The following is a 23,391-nucleotide window of genomic DNA, read 5'->3' on the forward strand; positions in this document are numbered from 1 at the left end:
AAGAACATCCACAGTATTCTGTCTCTTGCTAGCAAGAATTTTCCCAAGCCAGATTCCAAGTGCAGGTGAAATTATCAAGGGAGTCACATACTTTTCTCTTTTCCAGGGGAATGTATGGGGAGAAAAGAAGATTGATTTTTAGTTATACACCAGGAAAGATACTTGTAAAATCTGTTCAAGACTGTTATAAGTATGCTCCATACTGGTCTGTTCTGGAACTGTCAGCAGACTTGAGCAGCACAGCCTGTTCTGAGCATCAAGCCTCAGATTGTCTCGGGAGCAGGAGCCCTGTAGAAGCAGAACAGAGTGATGGTTGGGGGGAGTCACCCCTATGACAAATACTAGTGTACTGAGCCAAATGTCCTAGCCTTCAAAGGAACTCTATGTCTGGAGCTTAATTGGATGGGTTGGCCAGACCAGTGCAACAACCTTTTCTTTAGAAAATAGTCTAGTAATTACCTTCTCTGATTTTTTCCAAGTCCAGAACAACTCAATGTCTAGCACTTTGAAGAAAATCTCTGTGACAATTCCAGGCTGGGGATAGAAGAACAATACTGTGTGAATTTCACAGGAACATGTATTTCACAATTTTAATAATGGCTTTATTGAGACATAATTTATATATTATAAAAATTTCCAATTTAAAGTACACAGTTCAATGATTCTTATAGTTATGCATCCATCATTACAATCAATTTTAGAGCATTTTCATTACCCCAGAAGGAAACATCATACCCATAGCAGGGACTCCCCATTTCTCCCCAGTCTGCTCTTCACTCTCTCGCGCCAACCATCAGCAACTTTCTCTATATATGGATTTACCTTTTCTGGACATTGCATATAAATGGAATTTGTTTGTAACTGGCTTCTTTAACTTAGTGCAGTGTTTTCAAGTTTCATCTGTGTTCTAATGTGTGTCAGTACTTGATTCCTTTTTAATGCCAAGTAATATTCCACAGTGTGTATATACTGAATTTCATTTGCCTGTCATCACATGATAAACTTTTGGGGTGTTTCTGCTTGTTTGCTGTAATGAATGCTGTTGCCATGAAACACTTATGTACACGTTTCTGGAGTATAATTGTCAGGTCATGTGATGACTACCTTTTTACTTTTTGAGGAGCCATCAGATTATTTTTCAAAACGATGCAACATTTTATGTAATCACCAGCAGAGCATAAGAGTTCTAATTTTGGCACATTCTTGTAAACACTGCTAGTATCTATAGTTTTAATTATTATAATATGTGTCTTTAGAATGTCAGAATAATCCGTATGACATTAGAAGGTTGACTTTGACCTAACTACTCTTGGAACATTCTAAGGAAGATTAAGATTTGGCAGGGGAATGGGGAGGGAGGGAATCAGAGGCACATGAACCTAAGGACAGTCCTTTATACCCAAACTCCACTCCAAATTGAGAACCAGTTTTACTCTTTGCTGAACTTTACACTGCTTGTGCGAGAGAGAGGAATGTGATTTGTGTAGACAGGGGTTGATTCCATCTGAAGCTCTGAATGAGAATCCCGTTTCTTACTATTCTGTGTGGCCCTCCCCAGGTTTTAATGGAAGAGACTGACCCTCTCAGATGGACAAGGGCAAGCTGCCTTGCCTTTTATGGTGCCTCATAGAATTCTCGCACACAGTAGATATCGGTTAATTTTTTTCAAAGCTAGCTTGTTCCCTACACAAGTGCAACTGATATATAAAAGGAAAGACCTCCTCATCACTAAGCCAGTCAGTCATTTTTAATTCTGATTCTTCTTTACAACTCTTTTACCATATCTCCTCTTTGAAACTTCATCTTTGGTCCGTTTCATGCAAAATGCTGGCCTTTATGTCTAGTAAACATTTGCATATGGTGTTTTACCAGCACTGGAAACCCATCATGACCAAAACTGAATTGTTATCTTCCCTGCTTAAACAAATTTCCCTTCCAAGTCCCTAATATATCCATTTTCTCAGTAACCCAGGCCCAAGTCCTCCCTCTTCACTACACAGAGAGAATGGAACCTTGATCATATTATCCGTGTAAAATAAGTCGGTAAGACTTTGTTCAGGTCCTACAAATATTCAAGTATATTCTAAGATGCTACCCTAAATATTACCTTTTTTTTTTAGGTTCTGGTGTGGCATATGCTTTTTACTTATATGATCAGGCAACACCTGATCAATGCAGTTCCTTGACCCACACTTTAGCCAAGATTGTCAAATTCTTAGATTCCACCTCTTTGCCTACCTTGCCATGAATCACCAAAGAGGACTCTGTGTTTTTTCTGTGGGACTTTGAGTTTCTGTTAGATATTCCTGTTGACTACCTGTGTTTAAATAATCTAACTTAACATTAAAGCATCCTTTGTCTCCTAGCAGCCTGATTTCTCTGCATTTATAGTGGTTAGATGTGTATTAATGGGCATTACTCTCTAACTGCTTGTGTCAAAGCATCTGGGAAGGCTCATCAATCTTGTGCTTTTTTAATTGACATCAATAATATGTTTGCATTTATCAATATTTCCTAATTGCCAAGTTATAACGGTGGAAGGCATATAATAAATCATGCCCACAGATAACTTTAGACATTAGGGCCTGTCAATATTTTGATATATTATAAATTATTTTATGAGGATTTTTTTTTACTGTTTCTTAGAAACTGTACAGCAAGAGGCAGAGAATTGAGTCAGCATCACTATATAAAATTAAGAGCCAAATTATTCCAATAGAAATAGAAGAAAGCTATTTCCAAAGCCAGTACAATTCGTCCCCATAAAGTTCAGTGTCATCATCCACATTAATGCAAATATATCTCCCCTGAGAGATGCACTGTGCCGAGGCTTCTACTGAGGGAGAAAATTAGTACTGAAGCACAGTGAATATTCTCAGGAGGAAGGGACTGTACCAAAATGTTTTTTAAAAGAGGAAACTTGGTGAGGAGGCTTTATAAGCTGAATGACTTGCTCAGGAACACAGTGACTTTCAGGGCTGGGACTCAAATTCAAGACTGAGTCCGTGTTTGGACCCTTGACAAACCCAAAGGACAGGGGAACCCCAGTGTCAGAGGATTGAATTTACATCATTGATTAAGCAAACTAAGATCATAGGTTTTTTAGCTTGGTTCTATTATTTATTCATTTTTTCTAATTAAGAATTCATGTAAGAATTAAGGATTAATTTTATAGTCATGTTCCTTTAGTCTTCTTTAAGCATAGAAGTGTTCTCCTGCAGTTTTTTTAACTTTCATGACATTGATATATTTAGTCCATAATGTTCCACAATCCAAATTTATTAGATTGTTTCTGTTGTTATACTGAGAATAAGCACATGGCAAGGAACCTGCTTAGGTAATAAGATGTTCTTCCCATCGCATTTTATCAGGAGACCCATAATGTCTGTTGTACCATTATTGGTAGGTGCTAAGTTTGGTCATTTGTTAAGAGTGAAATTGACTGGATATTTCCACTCTAAATGTCCTTTTTCTCTGTGTAATTAATAAATCTGTTCCCCAACAGCCTTTCACCAAATGGTTTTCAGAGCCATTAATGTAACTTTGCCTGAATCAATTCTTGAATTAATGGTTGCAAAATGGTGATTTTCTCTTTCTCCGATTATGTATTGTTAGTGGGGCCCACCGTTAATGAGAATAGATCCTAAATTACAATCAGGAACATTTCTCACTAGACTATCTCCCTTCTCATTTCCAGTTCAACAAATGCATGCTTTTGTGAAAATGTTACGCTGTAACCCATTCTCAAGACTTCCAGAGTTATAGCCTTCCAGAGGTAGCATGTGGCTCCATTGTTTCCTTGCAGAGGCTTGGGTTCATGCTGGCATCAGAATAATTTCAGATCACACATTCAACCTGCTTGCATCACTGACAAGAACAAAAATAGAGACCTTCTCTTTTCTGGTCTCTTTGGGATCCTAACCAGCACATTGGGTTTATAACTTTATAAATGCATGCCAAACATTTCTCATATGACTCAGTTCTCTTTGATTCATGGGGTTTTTTAAAATGATTTCTGGTATTTCATTGTACAGCTTACCATGATGTGTTTATTCTGTTCCCCAGCTATTGGATATATACTTGATCTTCTATTAAAATGTTGTCATAAATATCTTCATGTACTCCCCTGATACTTTTCTTAGGGCAATTTTCTATCATTAAAATGAATAGATGAAATAATATATGTGTTCTTAAGGAGAATGAGGCATGCTTTTAACATAGTGCTTTATATCTGATAAAAATTCTTCATTCTTTCTTCAGAGATAGGTACACCTGCATATAGAGACAAAGTTTTAAATAACAGATCTGGAGGTTCCTGGACTCAGATTCAGAAACTTGATTTGCAAGATTGAAATCTGAAATTATCCAAGACCAAAGTCCTAGAAAACTCTCTCAGCCTTACTCTGATCATACTACTGTATAGTTCTGGGCACTAGGTTGAAATCTAAAAGAAACGGGAACTATTCTCTCAGGTGTCAATAAGAAATATTTATTATTACCATGTGTCAGATTTTTACTTCTCCAGAGTAGAGTTGGAAGATTTTATATTCATAATTGGCTTCTGCAGCTTCTCTTCTAATCATGACTATATGGTGAATGCCTGACCCCTCATAACCAAAAGATCACATACTTGCTCTAGTAACTATAGGCTTATGGCAGTTTTCAAAATCACACTTAGGTTGGAATTTCCCTTATCAACATTATATCAAATCACGTTTTAATTTAATTTGTATATTTTGAAAACTAATTGTAAAACCTTAGATTGGCCAATCCAAGGCACTTCATACTTAAGATCTCAGAGTGTACCATGATAGGAAACCATGTTAGGACTCTTAGCACTGTAACCTGGGAACACAGTAGGAACTGGAACTGGACATTCTTAATCTTTTTTCAGCTGGTGATGGAAAATATTGCCAGAAAATTCTCAGCAGCCTTAATTGAGGAAAAGATCAGGATTTTGAGGTCACTCAAATCAATAGCTATCTTTTGACCTTTCCAGTAAAACAGCATTTTACTTTAAATGGTCTGCTTCTCTCTTTCCAAGCATTTATTTTGGGAGCAGTTAAGGTGTCACATAGACAATTCTAGCTGCGCTGGATCCCAGGAAATAGTTTGTGACCCAAGATACATCCTAGGACATCAGAGGAAGGTGACCTGTTTAAAGTAATGGTTTCTGGATTAAAATGTTTTGAGTCACATGAAAGACAGTCATGTTATTCTATGCATGTGTGTGTTTGCGCATATATATATATATATATATATATATATTCATTTATTTATATTTTTATATATGTATATATATGAATGATTTGTTTTAGTTAAATATTTAATTAAATATTCAGTGTCGGAGCCTCTTATAGCCATGATATTCAATTGATTTCTCATTAAGATAGTTCAGAACAGATATGGTGCCTCTATAGAATACCAAGTGAACTTTCTTCTCAGTCATCTTTTCCCTCAAGCAGAGAGTTACATTGGGCTAAGATATATCTCTATAATACAGAAAGCTTTTAGGAGTCACAGCTATTAAAAAATGTTGAGCATTCTCCCTTTCAGCCAAATTGGTTTTTTAAAAAATAAATAAATAAACCTTAAGGAAATCAATTGCTTTGAGTCTGTTAAGGAATTTACTGAGACTCCAATACTGTCTGCTCTGTGTGCTTAGTGTAATACTTTATTAGTCCAAAGTAAACTCAGAACTGATTCCAGGAAAATCCTATGAAAAAATTAAAGCAAGGTAGAGATAATCCCCTTGCGCATTATTTGAGGCAAATTAGAAAGTCTGAGGCTGTGAACTCAAATCTTGTTCCATCATTAAATCACTGAAGAAGTTTAGAAAAAATACATAAATTATTTTTGCTCTTGTCTTTTAAGTGAAGACACTAGTATCAATCTACTTTGCTAGACCAGTAAAGAAATTCTTTGGGCCAGGGCAACCTTTGTTATATAAAGATTTATTGGACACCATAGTACTCCAATAAAAGTGTCTAGATTTGGGGTTAACAGATTGATTCATAGACTAGATGAAGCATATGTTGATTTGATGATTTAGCCACTTTTTTGTGCTTTTGCTTTTCTGCTGTTTGAAATATTTGTATTGCCATTACAAAATTTAAAGTATTTTAAAGGAAAGTCATTATCATCAACAATTGAGTTATAAGTAGCATTTTACTCAGTCCCTGTAGAGTTAATGTAGAACTTTATGGTTCCTTATATCTAGGATTCTGGAATCAGCCCAAGTGTGTTTCACAATAAGGGGAGTAGTATGCTTGTTGGTATCAGATGGGCATACTGGAGAGGGAGAACCTCCCGAATTCACAAGACCTACTTTCAGATTCTGAGACTATGACCTTAGGCTAACCACACAATTTCTCTAAGCATCATAAGAATGAGGTTTTTGAGAAACTGAGATAGGATAATAGTGCCTTATAATCTAAAAACAATAATATTATAGATTGTAGTATCTTCAGAATACATTTTTTTATTTCACCTCAGTTTATTTTTTTATTTGTCCTAGTTATACATGACAGCAGAATGCATTTCAATTCATTGTACACAAGTGGAGCACAACTTTTCATTTCTCTGGTTGTATACAATGTAGAGTCGCACCACATGTGCAGTCATACATGTACCTAGGGTAATGATCATCTCATTCCATCATCTTTCTTACCCCATGTCCACTTTGCCCAATCAAAGTTCCTCCATTCTCACCATGCCTCCCCCCACCATTATGGGTCAGCATCCTCTTATCAGAGAGAATATTCAATTTTGGTTTAGGGGGATTGGCTTACTTTGCTTTGCATGATATTCTCCAACTCTTTCCATATACCTGCAAATGCCATGATTTTATTGTCTTTTAATGCTGAGTAATATTCCATTGTGTATACATACCACAGTTTCTATATCCATTCATCTATTGAAGGGCATCTCGGTTGCTTCCATAGTTTAGCAATTGTGAATTGTGCTGCTATAAACATTGAAGTGGCTGCATTACTGTAGTATGCTGTTTTTAAGTCTTTAGGGTATAGACCGAGGAGTGGGATAACTGGGTCAAATGGTGGTTCCATTCTAAGGAATCTATACACTGCTTTCTAGATTGGTTGCACCAATTCACAGTCCCACTAGCAATGTATGAGTGTGCCTTTGTCCCCACATCCTCACCAACACTTATTGTTACTTGTGTTCTTGATAACTGCCATTCTGACTGGAGTGAGATGAAATCTTAGGGTAGTTTTGATTTTCATTTCTCTAATTACTAGAGATGTTGAACATTTTTTTCATATTTTTGTTAATCGATTATATTTCTTCTTCTGAGAAGTGTCTGTTCAGCTCCTTAGCTCATTTATTGATTGGTTTGTTTGTTTTTCTGGTGTTAAGTTTTTTAGTTCTTTATATATCCTGGAAATTAGTGCTCTGACGTGCTTGTCGCAAAAAATTTGCTCCCATATTGTAGGCTCTCTAGTCACCTCATTGATTGTTTCTTTTGCTGAGAAGAAGCTTTTTAGTTTGAGTCCATCCCATTTATTGATTCTTGATTTTATTTCTTGCGCTTTAGGAGCATTGTTAAAGAAATCAGGGCATAATCGGACATAAAGGTTTGAGCCTACCTTTTCATCTGTTAGGTATAGGGTCCCTGGTCTAATTCCTAGGTCCTTAATCCACTTTGGAGTTGAGTTTTGTGCGTGGTGAAAGTTAGGGGTTTGGTTTCATTTTGCTGCACATGGATTCCCAGGCTATCTTTTCTCCAATGTGTGTTTTTGGTGCCTTTGTCTAGTATGAGGTAACTGCATTTATGTGGGTTTGTCTCTGTGTTTTCTATTCTTGTAATACATTGTTTTTTTAAATAAGTTGGTAACTTTCACCTTTTCAATTAAAGGAAGCACTTTACATGTTACTGCTCTAGCACTTTAGAGACATTCTTAACTAAAATAAGGACAACTTGAACATAAGTAATGTGTTGTGACAGTCAACCTGATAATGGAGATAGCTAGCAAGTGACTAAGGTATAGGTGGTGTATACCAACGTGCACACACTGGATAAAGGAACAGTTCACATCCAGGGCTAGTGGGAACAGGATAGTTAAAACATTGTGCAATTTGAAACTTAAGAATTGTTTATTTCTGGAATTTTCCGTGTAGTACTTTTATTTTTTAATTTATTTTTATTTTTTTAATTATTTTTTTATTATTAGTTGTTCAAAACATTACAAAGCTCTTGACATACCATATTTCATACATTTGATTCAAGTGGGTTATGAACTCCCATTTTTACCCTTATACAGATTGCAGAATCACATCAGTTACACATCCACGTTTTTACATACTGCCATACTAGTGACTGTTGTATTCTGCTGCCTTTCCTATCCTCTACTATCCCCCCTCCCCTCCCTTCCCCTCCCCTCTCTCTACCCCATCTATCATAACCCATTTCTCTTGTTTTTTTCCCTTTCCCCTCACTTCCTCTTGTATATAATTTTGTATAACAAAGAGGGTCTCCTTCCATTTCCATGCAATTCCCCTTTTCTCTCCCTTTCCCTCCCATCTCATGTCTCTGTTTAAAGTTAATCTTTTCTTCCTGCTCTTCCTCCCTACTCTGTTCATAGTTGCCCTCCTTATATAAAAGAAGACATTTGGCATTTGTTTTTTAGGGATTGGCTAGCTTCACGTAGCATAATCAGCTCTAATGCCATCCATTTCCCTTCAAATGCCATGATTTGGTCATTTTTTAGTGCTGAGTAATACTCCATTGTGTATAAACTGTGTAGTATTTTTAGACTTCAGTGAACAACAGGTAATATCATATAAAGGAGAACTTTGGCCAGGCATGGTGGCACACGCCTATAATTCCAGCAGCTCGGGAGGCTGAGGCAGGAGGATCACAAGTTCAAAGCCAGCCTCAGCAAAACCAAGGGCTAAGCAACTCAGTGAGACCCTGTCTCTAAATAAAATACAAAATAGGGCTGGGGGTGCGGCTCAGTGGCCAAGTGCCCCTAAATTCAGTCCCCAGTAACCAAAAAAAAAAAAAAAGAAAGAAAGAAGGAATGAACTTTGGATACGGTGTAACTACTGTTCTTTTTACAGTCTCTTCCTCCCTCCCCCACTAACAGAATACACTGTGCTTTATTCCATATCATAACATAAATTTTTCTTTTTCTTTTTAATGGACAGATAGTAGTCCACAGTGTGGATATTCTGTAACTTATTTTTATGAACAATACTGTAGTAAATATCATGGTACCTGTGTCTTCTTAAAGGATAAGGGCTTGGAGGTAGGAAACTGAGTCACAGGCTAGAAGCAGTGTGTTAGTCAGCTTTCTGTCACTGTGACAAAATACCTGAAATAATCAACTTGTAAAAGAAAAGGACTTAATTTGGTTCATGGTTTGAGAGGTCCATGGTCAGTCCATGGTCACTTGGCCCTGCTCTTATGGCTGCACAGGTACATCATGGTAGGAATCTGTTACAGAGGAGCTGCTCATCTCATCTCTTGGTGGCCAGAAAGCAAAGAGAAAGGAGGAAGGGGCTAGAGTCCCAATATCCTCTTCAAGGGTATGCCCCCAATTATCTAAGCCTCCTAAAGGTCCTACCACTTTCAATTAGCATTAAGCTAGAGACCAAGCCTTTAACACATGGAACTTTGGAGAACATTCCAGATCCACCCTATAGCAAATTTTAAGAATGTAGACTGAGCAATTTACTGTCCTGGCTACCCTGTCTTCAGCCCTGAGAAGAACACACTTTTATCTGCATCAATCTGGTATGAGTGTGTGCAAGATGGTATCTCTGTTATATTCATCATGTTTTTTTCTATAGTTTTTGTTTATTTCTCGTATTTGTTACAATATATTTTCCTGTTTCTCTCTCTTTTTTTTTTTTTTTGGCCTCGTGTACTTTTTTATATAAGACTTTAATTTTTATGTAGTTATATTTTGCCTTAGAATGGTATCTTTCTAAATTTTCATCCAAGATTATCTTGTATCATTCTAAATCTTTATTCAAGATCATAAAAGTTTTCTTAAACTTTTTCTTATGCTTTTGTTTTTTTTTTAATGTTTTGGTACATTTAGAATCTGTTTTGGTATAAGTATGGAGGTAAGGTTTCAGCTTAGCAGACTTCAAGATGATAACCTCTGGTTCCAATACCATTCATTGAATGAGTACACATTTTTATCTTAGTCAGACATGCCAAGACCCTCAATTCCCTGCATTCTCCCACCCCCACAATACCAGTACTGGGGATTAAACCCAGGACCTCACACTGCTAGACCAGTGCCCTCCACTGAACTACATCCTCAACCCTTTTTATTTTGAGACAGTGTTCAGCTGAGTTGCCTAGGCTGCCCTCACACTTGGGATCCTCCTTCCTCAGCCCTTAGAGGAGCTGGAATTAGGTTTGTTTCATCAGATCCAGCCAATGCTCTGCATCTTACTTTAAAGAGAAGCATCTGCCCTCCTGGACTTAGCAGTTCTGCCTTACTCTCAGGCACCCTTCATTTCTCTGTCTGCTGTCCTAAACTTTCCCTTCTGTCCCATCTAGAAACAGACCTTTGGCTTCTTTGCTTCCATGTCCAGTCCCTGCCCAGGCCTTTGGACTTCACCTGTTTCTGCAGAACTGTTGGCACTCACAAGCTCCACTTGCTCGTCTTTCATACTCCAGCCCACGGTCATCTAGACTACCCCAGCTGCTGTGCTTAACCAGCCTTTAACAGGTACCCAGAGTTCTGTTTGCTAAGGACAGCGTGCCTACTCTAGTGCAGTTCCACCTGTCATCAGGTCTGACCATTATGACCAGCCACTCCTAGAGACCCTCCCAACTCCTGCCTCTTTCTGCCACTTCTGTCCTAGTGACCTTTGCTGACCCTTCTCCTCTCTTCCTCTCAAATCTAGCCATATCCCCAGCTTCCATCATAAGACCATCTCCATGATCACATCCACCACCATGACACATCTATGCCCTGCAAGGTGACACTCAGGACCATCTCCAGTGGTGACATCTCACCTGAGTGTGGTCGTTCAGGGCACAGATGAGAAAATCGGAAACTTGGGTTCAGATCTCCGCTATGGCACTGACCAGCTGTCTGACTCCTAGCCTCCATGTAGTTCTTTCTCTCCTGCTGGACTATAGTTTCCCAAGGGCAGAGACTAGATAGTGTTTCCTATTAGACTAGATTTTACTACCATATCAAGTGCCCGCCTTGTGTCAGGTATTATCTGATACATTTTATGTCACACATGTCTGATGAAGTAGGTATATATTTGACTTCCATTTTCATTTCAGCAATATGAGTCCAAAGCCCATCACTTCCCAGTGTGTCTCCCAGAAGCTGTATGCTATCAGAAAGACAAATTGTTCTCTTAGAAATTTTTTCTTTGTAACCATTTAAAATACCTGTGTTCTCTCCCTCCACCATGCAGGTGAGCTGTCACTCAATTGGTCAGTGTTCAGTCTTTCCTTATCCCTGAACACAGCTTTTCTCACTCATTCATCAAACCAAGATTTATTCTTGTCCCTGTGCCAGACTTCAACTCAGGCATTAGGAATGCAGTGGTGATGAGACAACATGGAACTAGGTAGTAGATTATTGTAAAGAAGTAGTGTTAAGTACGGGGCCCAGACAACACACTGGATAAAGGAGGAAAATCTTCAGAAACACAAGCTCAGGAGCAACTAGGAATTTGCCAGCCAAAGTCAGGGGTATGACTGACAAGAGGCAGGGCTTGTTAGAGGAGCCCCAGGGAAGCCTCTAGCAAAAGCTAGAAGACCCCATGGAATGCTTGGGCTTGCTCCAGAGGAGGGCATTCAGGGTTTAATTGGAAATGTGGAGATTTGTTCTTTCATACCTGCATCGCCCCCTGTTTTTCTGTACTGACATCTGTATGAATTATTTATTCATTTACCACCTTCTGGAAGTGCCTTGAGATTGAGGACTGTTTCTTCAGCACCAGCACCTAAAACCATGCCTGATCCACAGTCGGCCTCAGCATTTGCTGGGTGAATGAGGCAGAGTGCAGAGTCTATAAGCAAAAAGATCTTGTCCTCAACTCAGAAGCATGAACTCAGGGGCTATTTATATCTTGTGTGTTATTGTCTTTGGAGAAAAAGATCCATTTTTTAAGCACCATGGCTTAAATTAGTTTATTGAAATGTGAATAAGGTTGATCTATATAAAATAGGAGCAAGCACTTCTTGTTTTTATATGGTTTTAATAGCATCTTCATAGAGCAAAATCAATATCTTACATACATAAGTCTATTGTCATAGGTTTCATTTGAATACCAGGTCAGAAGCACCAGAAAAAAGAAAATATCACTTTGCTTTCTTTTAAAGGAACGACTCTTTCAAGAAAGGAAGGAAAACTGTCCGGTTATTATTTTGAACCCCTTTATTGTGAAATTCCATACCACTCTAAATTTGTTCCTTGCTTTAAATTTCTTGGGTTTATTTATTAAAATACATAGCACTACAATGTGGACATTTGGTATCATTATCTTCAAGAATATATATGAGGGGTATGTAACTCAGATATAGCACTTTTCTAGCATGTCTAGGGCTCTGGGTTTGATCCCAGCAAGAAAAATCATGTTTCTTCAGGGAAGCAAGTCTGAAGATACAAAAATGGATGTTATAACCCCCTTGGTCCCTTACATAAAAATTTTAAGGCATAAGAAAAAAATATGACTTCTGTTTCTTTTTTTAATTGACAAATATGAATTGGTTATACTTACAGTGTGTAGTGTGGTGCTTTGATATACATGTGTACTGTGAAATGATTTAATCAATGTAGTTACCATATCCATCACTCACCTTCTGTGTGTGTGTTAAGAACATTTGCTGTATACTTTTTCAGGCACTTTCAAGTATATACAGTACATTATTATTATGTGTTGTGCACTAGATCTCCAGTGGTTCTTATTCCTAACAACTCAATCAGAGCTTTAAGATCCAAGGTTTCTTATTTAGCTAACATGCTCTTCCCCCCACGCCCATTTTGTTTATATCTACTCGCACAGCCAAAAAATGAGTAATGGCTACCTCTGTACCAATCCTTGATTCCTTGGATGTGAATAGAAGACAGGTGGGGGAGTAGAGAGAAATAAGGTCTGTTGTTAAACTCCAAATAGGAGATTGTATGTAGAGGCACAGCAGAATTACTTAGTAGTAAGTTAAATTCATTCTCTCAAAACTACCAACTGGGGTCTTAGAACTAACATTGGTGTGTGCTGGTGCCATTTGGAAGGGGAACCTTTACAGCATCATATAGTGTCTGTGGTGATAATAACAATTGCCATTTGTTGTGTCACCAGACAGTGTACAGCCTGTTTTCTAAGTTGAAAAAGAACAGTGCATGCCTCTCCAGGCTGCAGAATCGCACATTTAAGGATTTAAGATTGTTTTCCCAACAGCAAATGGAGAATGCTGCACAGAGGTAAAAAGAACAGGGAACCTTTCACTTTTACATCATAGGAAGGGCAGAAATTACAGCTCAGCATGTTTCTCTCTCTCTCTCTCTCTCTCTCTCTCTCTCTCTCTCTCTCTCTCTCTCTTTCCCTGCAACCACTTGCCCATGAGCTCTGGCTTAGCCAGCTAGAGCCCCCATCCTTGAATGCCTAATGTCCGCGGCCTTCTCCACCTAGACTCGGCCCTGGGAGGAAGCAGGGAGAGCAGTCAACTTTAGTAATAAAATGATACAGGTGTGCCAGGTACTCTCACTTACAATCTAAGATGTTTGCTCTCATTATAGTTTCTGCCACAGTTTGTGGTAAATTTTAGATTAGTAAAATGAAGCATCTGTGCAGATTTAATCTTTTTTACAATAAACATCTCCCTATAGCATAAAATATTCCTCACTCTTGGATTATAGTCTCCTTGAAAATTGATGCATTCAACTAAAGAACATAAAGATCCACCAATATCAAGCAAAATGAGATGTTTGATTAAACAATATAAATGTTTACATAGCCACACTGGTTATTATACTGTACACACTGATCAAAAGATGAACCTTAACAGTGATTCTTAAAAAGGGTCATACACCTTTTGTAAATAAATGTGCTCAAGCTCAGAATTCTAAGCTCCTGGACACTTTAAAGCCACGTCTCTTAACCATTATTAAGACAAAAAGAGATATATGTATTATATACATCTAACATATTGATTGGCTTTTAATATCCAGAGGACTTATGACCATGCACAAGTCAATTCTCAATGGTCTATTTATTCATCTTGATAATGAGAGAAACTTTAAAATGAATCTCTGAAAAACATTTAAGCATTGATTATAAGCTCATTTATGTTTTCTTAAGCAATTTCCAAAGCAGTTATGAATCTAATATAGCTGTTTCTTTAAAACTCTTTAAACACCTAAATGAATAGCTAAAACAATACAAAAATAGTCATTACAAACCCAATTACCACATTTATACTTTAGCTTATTCTAAAATGTTAACACCATTTATTTAATTTTAGTCTTCATTGTAGGATTTCAGAAATGTCACACTATTAATACCTATCTGGGTTTAATTGTCCATAATAATAGGACCAGGAGAAAATACCACCTGATTTCTGGGCAGAGGGCTGGTCAAGTCTGAGCTACCTCATTATGGGCAGAGTACATTTGTTCTTTTTCTACCAATGCAAAAATTGTGGGTGTGTCTCACCTGGTTCAGGGAATGATGTTAACAGCAATAGGGAACAAGTAAGATCCATGTGAAGGAAGGGCAAGTTCTCTTAGAGGCAAGTGGAGTGTATGATGCCAGTACTGTGCCCTTTTTTTTTTTTTTTTAAGACAGGGTCTTGCTAAATTGCTGAGGCTGGTCTTAAACTCACGATCCTCCTGCCTCAGCCTCCCAGTCACAGGAATTGCAGGTGTGTACTACCACACCCAGCTAGTGCTACATCTTCTAGGTATATCTAACAGCAGTTGAAAATGAAAACTTAAAACCAGGGGGTCTTCACCTTAAAAGAAGTGGAACCGGCTCTGTTGCCTAGAGAGAGTCAGCAGCAGGAAGGGGAGAGTGGCACAGCACGGTATTTGGCCGTGTCCTTTGCTTAGAGAGAGCAATGGAAGGATGCCTGGGAGGCCATTTGTAGCATTCACATGGCAGAGGGTAGGTGTGTGGTCAGGAGGCAGAGGAACCAGTTTGTTAGGAAAGAGCTGGAGGGACAGTGTGAGTTTTGAGAACCTAGGAAATAGATGGGTCCATCTGGAAGGTTTTTATTTTTTAAGGTTGTAAATATACTCATATTGATGAAGAGGAAGGAGACAATACCTAAGAAATCATTGAAAACACAATAAAGAATAAAAAAACAACTAACAGAGCCTGGTTCTAGAGCAACCAGAAAAGTATGGTTTCCTATATTAGTCTAAAAGTCTGTCAGAGAAAAGAGGGGAGAGAATAGATTAAAAGACATACAGAACAAATTTGAGACAAAAAGTCGAAAACATTTTCTTTTCTTGCCTTTTCAACATAGTTTGTTTTTAGCTGTTAAAAAAAAAGATTTAAGACTTCTAATATATAATCAAATATATCAGTGTTTTTATTTTATGCTTTGATTCTCTTGAAGTAAAAATTCATCTTAAATAGTCCAAATCCTTTCAAAAAATTAGGAAAGCAAAACTGTGCCTAAAGTCTGGGTCATAGGCCTGGGATGTGTTGCTTGAAAGTAGTAGATGCCAGGAGGATGAGAAGCTCTCCATTAAGAATGGTATTCAGGGGTCTGGGGTATAGCTCAGCCGTTGAGTACTTGCTTAGCATGCAGTTGGGTGCTTTAATCCCCAGCACCAAAAGAAAAAGGGGGAAAAAAAACGGGTAGAAGATAGCTGTATAGCAGGGATAACAAAGTTAGAGTTGAATGATAGACTTCAGTACTACCATAAGTCAGTCCTGTTTTACATCACTCAAGAGCAGCTTAGAACTAAGATTTGCACCATCTTTCCTGGACCAGAAGTGTGAAGACAATGCGGCAGCAGGGGTCAGGTGAAGCAAGGCCACCCTGAGCATCAGCTGTTCCAGAACCAAGTTGGTGGAGCAGCTGGGAAGCTGGCAGGGGCTGTAGGCTGGGAAAATGGGAATGAGTGATGAGCCAGAAGTCACACTGAGGAGGAAGAACAAAACCATGGGTAACAGATTGAGAAAAACAGAAGGATGAGTCAAGATCCTAGGCTTGGACATGTTCTAAATTGTAGTGAGATCCAACCTGCAACATAACTTATGGGTAGGTGACATTAGGGAAGCTTTATGAGTCATTAGATTTGAGTATGTTAGATCCTGTGTATAAGCCAGGGTATTGGGAAGATCATTAGCATAAGAGCCTAAAATGCAGGTGGAAGAATGAGTCAAGAAACAGCAAAGTACTGAAATCATCATGAGAAGGAAGTCAGTAGATAACACCTACACATTTAGTTCCCCAAATGGGAAGTGCTCCAGTGTATACATGTGGCTACTCTACAAGGCAGCCCCAGAAGAAAGGACTAGAGCACGTGGAGTAGCAAGTGGCATAAACTTCAGAAGAATCCAGAGGTTCTATAGAGGCCTCTAGGATTGGCAGCTCTTCAGATTTCATTGGTAACCAGCTCCTATGAGATGCTAGCATTCTCAGGTTAGCCCAGTAAGCAAATTTGCTTATTCAACTAAGTCATAATTTATGGTCACATGTTGAGATTTAGCTTATTTTTCCCCTACCTGAGAAACTGTGGTGTGTGGCTGGAAATAAAAGAAATTGATTAGCCTGTGTGGCCAACCTAATAAGACTCCATCTGCCATAGTCACATCTCCTATGATTAAGCACAGTAAGAAATTACTGGTAAGCAGAGCCATAGCCTGAAGTGTATTACAAGTGTATTGGACCATAGTATTATAAAAACCAACCTTGGGCTATTGCTCAGAAAATTAAACATAGAATTCCTATATGGTCCAGCAGGTCCACCTCTGAATATAGACCCATAAGAATTAAAAGCAGGATCATGTTCAGCATGTTTTTGCAGTAGCCAGGATACATGGGTAAAAATATGATACTGTGTACTTCCGCTTTAAAAAAGAAGGAAATTCAGGCACTTGCTACAGTGTTGATGAACCTCTAAGACATTATGCCAAATGAAATAAGCCAATCATGAAAGGACAAAGTAGAAGAGTGGCGGTTGCTGGGGGAGAAGATGATGAGGAGCCTGTATAAGTACAGAGTTTGTTTTGGATGATGGAAAAAGTTCTGGAGCAGTGTGGAAAGTTCGGGAACTTAATGCCATTGAACTGTGCAGTGGATAGTTTAAACAGTAAATTCTATGATTTGTAATTAACCACAATGTAAAAAATACATGAATAAGTTATTCTTAAAGAGCTTAAATGGTAAATTTTATGTTATATAAATTTTATCACAATAAAGAAAAAACAACTTGGTCATAACTTTGATTTATTGAGGAGTGTTTTATCCTTTTTCTTTTTGGTTTATTTTTTTTTCAATCATGCATTTACTTTTCAGTCAGAAAAACATGTTTATCAATAAAGGCATGGTATCCACATCATTTTCTATTCTCTTAGGAACTTGCACCCACGTGCACGTGTTTGTATATATATACAAATGTGTGTTGTTTTTAGCTTTGAGATAACAAGTTTTTAAACTGCCAGTAAACCTCCTTCCTCAAAGAAAAGAACCCAACGTGATGAGGCTTGCCTGTAATTCCAGCAGCTCAGGAGGCTGAGGCAGGAGGATTGCAATTTAGCTAAGCCCTAAGCAGCTTAGCAAGACCCCGTTTCAAAATAAAAAAATTTAAAATGGGGGCTGTGACTGTGGTTCAGTGGTTAAGCAATCCCTGGTTTCTCCAGCTCCCCCCCCCCCAAAAAAAAAAACTCACTTTATTTTACTCTTTTGTCAGAGGGATGTATAACCAGAGAAAACTTTGAACCCACCCATTTTATTCATTTTATCTCTTATGTCTGTCTGAGTCCAAAAAGGCAATGTATGTGAAGTCTTTTGACTATGAAGCTCTCTGTAAATGTAAGGCATCTGGACAGTGGTTGGTAACATGTTTTCCAGCCTTTTGCCAGTGGGCTTGTGCTGTCAAAGCCTAACTTTCCTCTAGACCAGCATTCCTCTGGGGCCAGACAGGCCCTGTTCTTTCTCCCATTTAGCAGAAAACATTGAAAAGGAAGTGTTTGTTTGACACACCACTGTGATGATTGGAATTGTCTTCCCCAAGGCCCACGTGTTAGGGCACTATTGGGAGGAGGAAGAATAAGAGGGGGGACTAGTGGGAAGTCTTTGGGTCATTGCAGGTGTGCCCTGGAAGACGATTGGGGCCCTAGTCTTTCCCTTCCTTTCAATTCCCTGCCACCTTGAGGTGAGCGGTTTTGCTCCACTACACACTCCAACCATGATGTGCCCCAGGCCCAAAGCAGCAGAGTCAACCAGTCATGAAATGAAGCCTTTTCTCTTTATAAGTTGAAAGAGAACACAGTTATCTTTTTGTTACTATGAATTTGTTTCTCTTTCCTACAGTGTGTCTTAGACTCCCCTTAGCTTGGGTCAGAACCACTTCCTAAGATGGCATACCTGTGAGCAGAAGCCAGCACAGGCCAGCCCCAGAAGTGAGACGGCAGGGAGACCACACTGCAGAAAGACTGCAGCGTCCCTCCCTAGTTTCTCCTAGCTTTGCCATAGGCTCACTATACTGTTTGGGGAGTGCCATTTTCCTCTTTGGGCTATAAAATAAGCATAATGAGCTAGCCAATACAGTCCTCCTTTCTATTGCCAAAACTATCTCATCTCCCAACCTTGTCTAGGCTTTTATTTTATTCCTTAACCTGCCTTGCTTCTCTATTGGACTTTTAGCCACAATGCCTAAGTGATAACAATCAGTGTCCTTAAGAAAGATGGGGGATGAAGAGAGGAGTTGTTCTGAACTGCAGCTAAATTCTCACTATGTTGAAATGTTAGTAAGCCATTACTCAGAAACCAGGATCTGTGGGATCTATAGGGGTTGCCAGTAGATCTCATAAGATTCTTAGTTTTTATTTGGGAATTTTTTTTCCCTTAGTTGTAGATGGTCACAATACCTTTATTATTTATATGTGGTGCTGAGGATTGAACCCAGTGCCTCACACATGCAAGGCAAGTGTTCTACCACTGAGCCACAACCCTAGCCCCAGGAATGTTTTAAATAAGTGTTAGATAGTATGCATAATAATCCCTGCTTCCAGAAGTGTCATGTCCATGTGGACACAGTCTTGTCCTGGCCAAGGCCTCGTGTATAAAAGTCCTAACTGAGCATGTTTGATTCCTCTGGGTTCTCAAGGATAGAGAAATACAGGTATTTATTAGACAGCATCTGATGGGTAAATCCATGAAAACCAAAACAGTGAAAAGTGACTGGCAGGAAGCTTGCATTGACTTGCTGAGCATACATAAGAATGTCTATATCAGTTTCAGTGCTTCTAGAAGCTGGAGTGGATTATTGATTGGCTGTCTTTAGGGTTAAAAAAATGTTTTTGTGTTAGTCAGCTTTCCATTACTGTGATAAAATACCTGAGATCAAGTAGAAAGGTGTATTTTGACTCACAGTTTGAGACGTTTTCAGTTCATGGTCACTTGGTCCTGTTGCTTCTGGGCCCAATGCCATGCATTACATCATGGTAGGAGCACATTGCAAAGGAGGCTGCTCAGCACATGTCACCCAGGAAGCCAAGAAACAGAAAGGGGCTGGGGTCCCAATATCCCCTTTAGTGGCACATCCCCAGTGACCTGACTTCCTTCCTGTGGGCCTCACCTCCAGAGTCCCAACTCCTTCCAGGAGTGCCACGGGCTGGCAACCAAGCCTTTACATGGGCCTTGAGGACATCCAGAGCCAAACTGTGACAAGTTCCATGGCAATTAAGAAGCAGAGACAGACAATTGGCTGAGTAGTCTTTGAAGTCTACTCTCAAGACCTTTTTTATTAAATATAGAATAGAACTCGCTTTCAGGTGTTCAGTATTGATTCTTGTATCCTTGCCATTCACATGAACTACATAAAATCAACCTTACTTTTTATACATGATCTTTTAAAAAAACTATTTTTATTTTTAACCTCTTTGGACATTACTGAAAATCATTTTGGGGATTACATTTGTTTAGATTTTTCTTACTCTTGTTATGATTGATATTAATCCTGAAAATGACATCATTTGCTTTTTCCTTTTGGAAGTTTTAGGAGAAGGAAATTAATTTGCTTTGAGCCCTTAAAAAGTATTTTGATCCACTGGTGATGTCTGTATTTTTTAAGTCCAAAAAAAGGAGAGGGGAGCTGGGAATGTAGCTCAGTAGTAGAGCACTTGCTCACTTGCTTAGGGTACATAAGGGGCCTGGGTTTGATTCCCAGCATGAAAGGAGGGAGAGAGGGTAGGAACTCTAGGTAGATGAGCTCTGCACACATATTTATTTGGATTAAAAGTTGACATTTAAATATATTAAATATAGTATATTCAGTAACAACTGCTGGATGTAGATGGTCAACCTTCAACCCTGAGTTGGGTCACCAGGAGCACATGGCACACAGGGCCTAGGCCACCTGCTTCTGGTTTAATTCACAAGGATGCTTATCCTTAGCATATCTTCCAACGTGGTGTTAGCATTACTCTTTTCTTTACTGATCCAGGTTATCTTTTGAAACTATCCCCATTATTGCATTTCTCCACAGCTCTGCATTATGTACATGTTGGGAAAAGATCATTTACAGCAGTAATTACAATACCTGTAACTACTACCACAGCAAAAATGTGAACCATAGAAAAAACGAGGCTGGGTTTGGTTTGTTGTTTAGTTTGGTTTGGTTTGGTTTGGTTCCCCAGTACTGGGACTGAACCAGGAGCATTCCTCCACTGAGCTACACCCCACCCAGCCTTTTTCATTTTTATTCTCACTAAGTTGTCCAGGCTAGCCTCAAACTTGCTGTCCTCCTGACTTATCCCCCCAAGTACCTAGGATTACAGGTTTATGTTCCCGCCCCCAGCTGAGGCTCTTTCATTTTGCCTAGACTAGTAATTTGCTTCAGGCTAAAAGGTAGAGAAATGGAAAGGTATGGAGCAGAAAGCCAAGTAGAAAAGCTAAATGTTTTTTGGCCCTTTTATGCTATTACATAATTGCCAGAATATGAAGTCCGTGTATACTTAAATGTCCATTTTAAAAACAATCTATAGATATGATTTTCATGCTTTTCTTTCCTTCATATACACTAATGCAGAAAATGGCTTACTTTTAGATTTGTTTTTTCATGAAGTGTTATTATGAATCCCTGACTGTTTTAAGAAGCATGTGAGAATTCCTATATTTGCCCATTACCCTTTAAATTATTTGCCTTAAGGGACCTGCTTGTTTACTCTATAAACTTCCTTTTCAGAATGGCCTTCAACACATACATTGAGTAGTATTAAGGCCTCTTTATTCATATTTGACTCCCATGACTTCTGTTTCCAGAAAGTAAATTGACCCTCAAAGAATGAAACTCCAGCCACAGAGACAGCATGCAAAAGAATGTCTGAGTTATTCATTCCATCAATATTGCAAATTTGCCAAGTGTTCAGCTAGACACCAGGGATGTGATGAGATGAAAAGACAATTTCAGTTGCTACTCTTAAGCTGCTGACAATCTTGGAGGAAGACAGAGGTTTTCACAAACAATTAGCTACATAGTAAAAAGCAGTGGCTTGTGTGGGTATAGTGGGAGCCCAGGACGAGGAGCAGCTTTCAGGAATGTTTGAAACAAAGATCATCCCTGGAATGCATTAACATCTCCCCAAGTGACGGCCTTGAGGAATGTGTGAGCTCTAGTACATTTCTCGAAAAAACTCTTATATTTCCTAATAATGATTTCTCATCTCTCTCTAAATGCATCTGACCTCACTTGTTTGTAGGGGTATGAAATAGACACTGGTACAGTGTAATAACCTGTCCTTTAGCCCCTCTAACTATTCAGAGAAAATAATAAAGCTGACCATCTTGTAATTTTTGTTGGATTTTATATTTTTGTTATTTATTGAAATAACCTGCTGTCAGGACATATTTGATATCTGTGGCTAAAAAGATTAAAGAAAGGACTTAAAAGATTCCTCAAACCACAGCAGCAGGACAGAAGAGTGAGTTCAAGCCAGAAAACCTGGGAGAGCAGGTCTAGAAGTCAGTTAAACAAGTGTCCTTCCCTCAGGTGATCATTGTGTTGGCACCTGGAGCTTGTGCACCTCTGAGTTTTGCTGTTACAGGGGCAGTGGGTGCTGGGGATGGATCATTCTGGAGAGCCAGGGTAGGACTTCTACTCAGGTGATTCAAGACCATACAACTAAAAGGTTTAGATGAAGGACTCCTTTTCCAAGGATGTGATAATCACTGCATTCCTAGGAAAGCATCTTTCTTTCATCCTTAAGAACACATGAACTTTGTCATTTGAGGAAAGCCTCGAGAAGATACTCAATAGCAAAGAAATGCTAGATTGAAAAATGTCTAAACTCGTCTGTGATTTCAGCAGCGGTCACACTTAGTAAGATCAGAGTTCAGACAGGAAGAAGTCAAGAGGTCTTGGAAGCAATTCGTGGAGTGAATAAATTAGCACTTCTCTGTATTATCCCTTCCTGCTGTCATCCTCAAATTTTATTTATATTTACAAAGTAGGGCATCTGTGGAGATATTTTCAAAGAGCCAAGGACCTTTAAAAAATGAGTGCTCCTCACATGTTTTTTAGAGTATTAAAAGTATATTCCTGTGTGCAACTGCTCCTATGTAATTATGTGTTGGGCAGCTTGGGGAAACATACAGGAACCTTCATTCCATGTAGGCAGTTATATTCTCCCACTTTTGGAATTATAAAGGTTCACAATCACCAAAACTGTTAACCACTGTGAAAGAAATCAGTAATCTGCTGTCAACAGCCTTGTTTCCCTGATGAAGACAGAAACTGCATTTTCAAAGGCAGATCTGTCAGGCCATAACATAAACCCAATTCCTTTGGCACCTTAGCCCTAAAGCAAATAACAGCCAAGATTTATTTCTAAACCACGTTGCTCATTAGGGTACAGGCTCTGAACACTGACTCAGTAACCTCCTTCCCATTGGTTCCTGAGAAGAGGGACAGACTGCAGACTGGTAGTACTCAGTGTAAATACCTCGGGCAAAGCTTACCTGGCAGAGGCAGATAATGGTGGCCTTGGTCACAGAAAGAAGTTACCTCAGTTGTTTTCATAGTAGTCCACAGTCTAGTAGGTCAAAAATCTTCATAGTGTAAGATCACCATTTTTATTACACTCCTGATTCTGTGCATCAGGAGTTCTCAATATGCATTGGGGTGACTTATCTCTGATCCAGGATGTCAGCTAGAAGACCTTTTGTAACATAGCCTTCGAAGTGACATAGTATGATTCCTGGTATTCCAC

The 23,391-nt window shown here is 38.8% G+C and overlaps 1 protein-coding gene across 2 annotated transcripts in view; it reads left to right on the top strand.

Moving 5' to 3' along the window:
• The window catches only part of LYRM4 (LYR motif containing 4), a 143,192-nt gene that overhangs the window by 55,679 nt on the left and 64,122 nt on the right, over positions 1 to 23,391 (top strand). Inside the window, exon 3 of one of the 2 annotated variants that reach the window (XM_081295224.1) lies at positions 10,527 to 10,709. The exons of the other annotated variant lie outside the window; for it this stretch is intronic. Coding sequence (XP_081151350.1) covers positions 10,527 to 10,695 — 169 coding nt within the window. The 3' untranslated portion in view covers positions 10,696 to 10,709. The remainder of the gene's footprint in view (positions 1 to 10,526; positions 10,710 to 23,391) is intronic. 2 annotated transcript variants of the gene reach the window in all.

Source organism: Spermophilus citellus, assembly GCF_964194105.1.
Source record: "Spermophilus citellus genome assembly, chromosome: 5".
In the NCBI taxonomy this organism is placed as follows: Eukaryota; Metazoa; Chordata; class Mammalia; order Rodentia; family Sciuridae; genus Spermophilus; species Spermophilus citellus.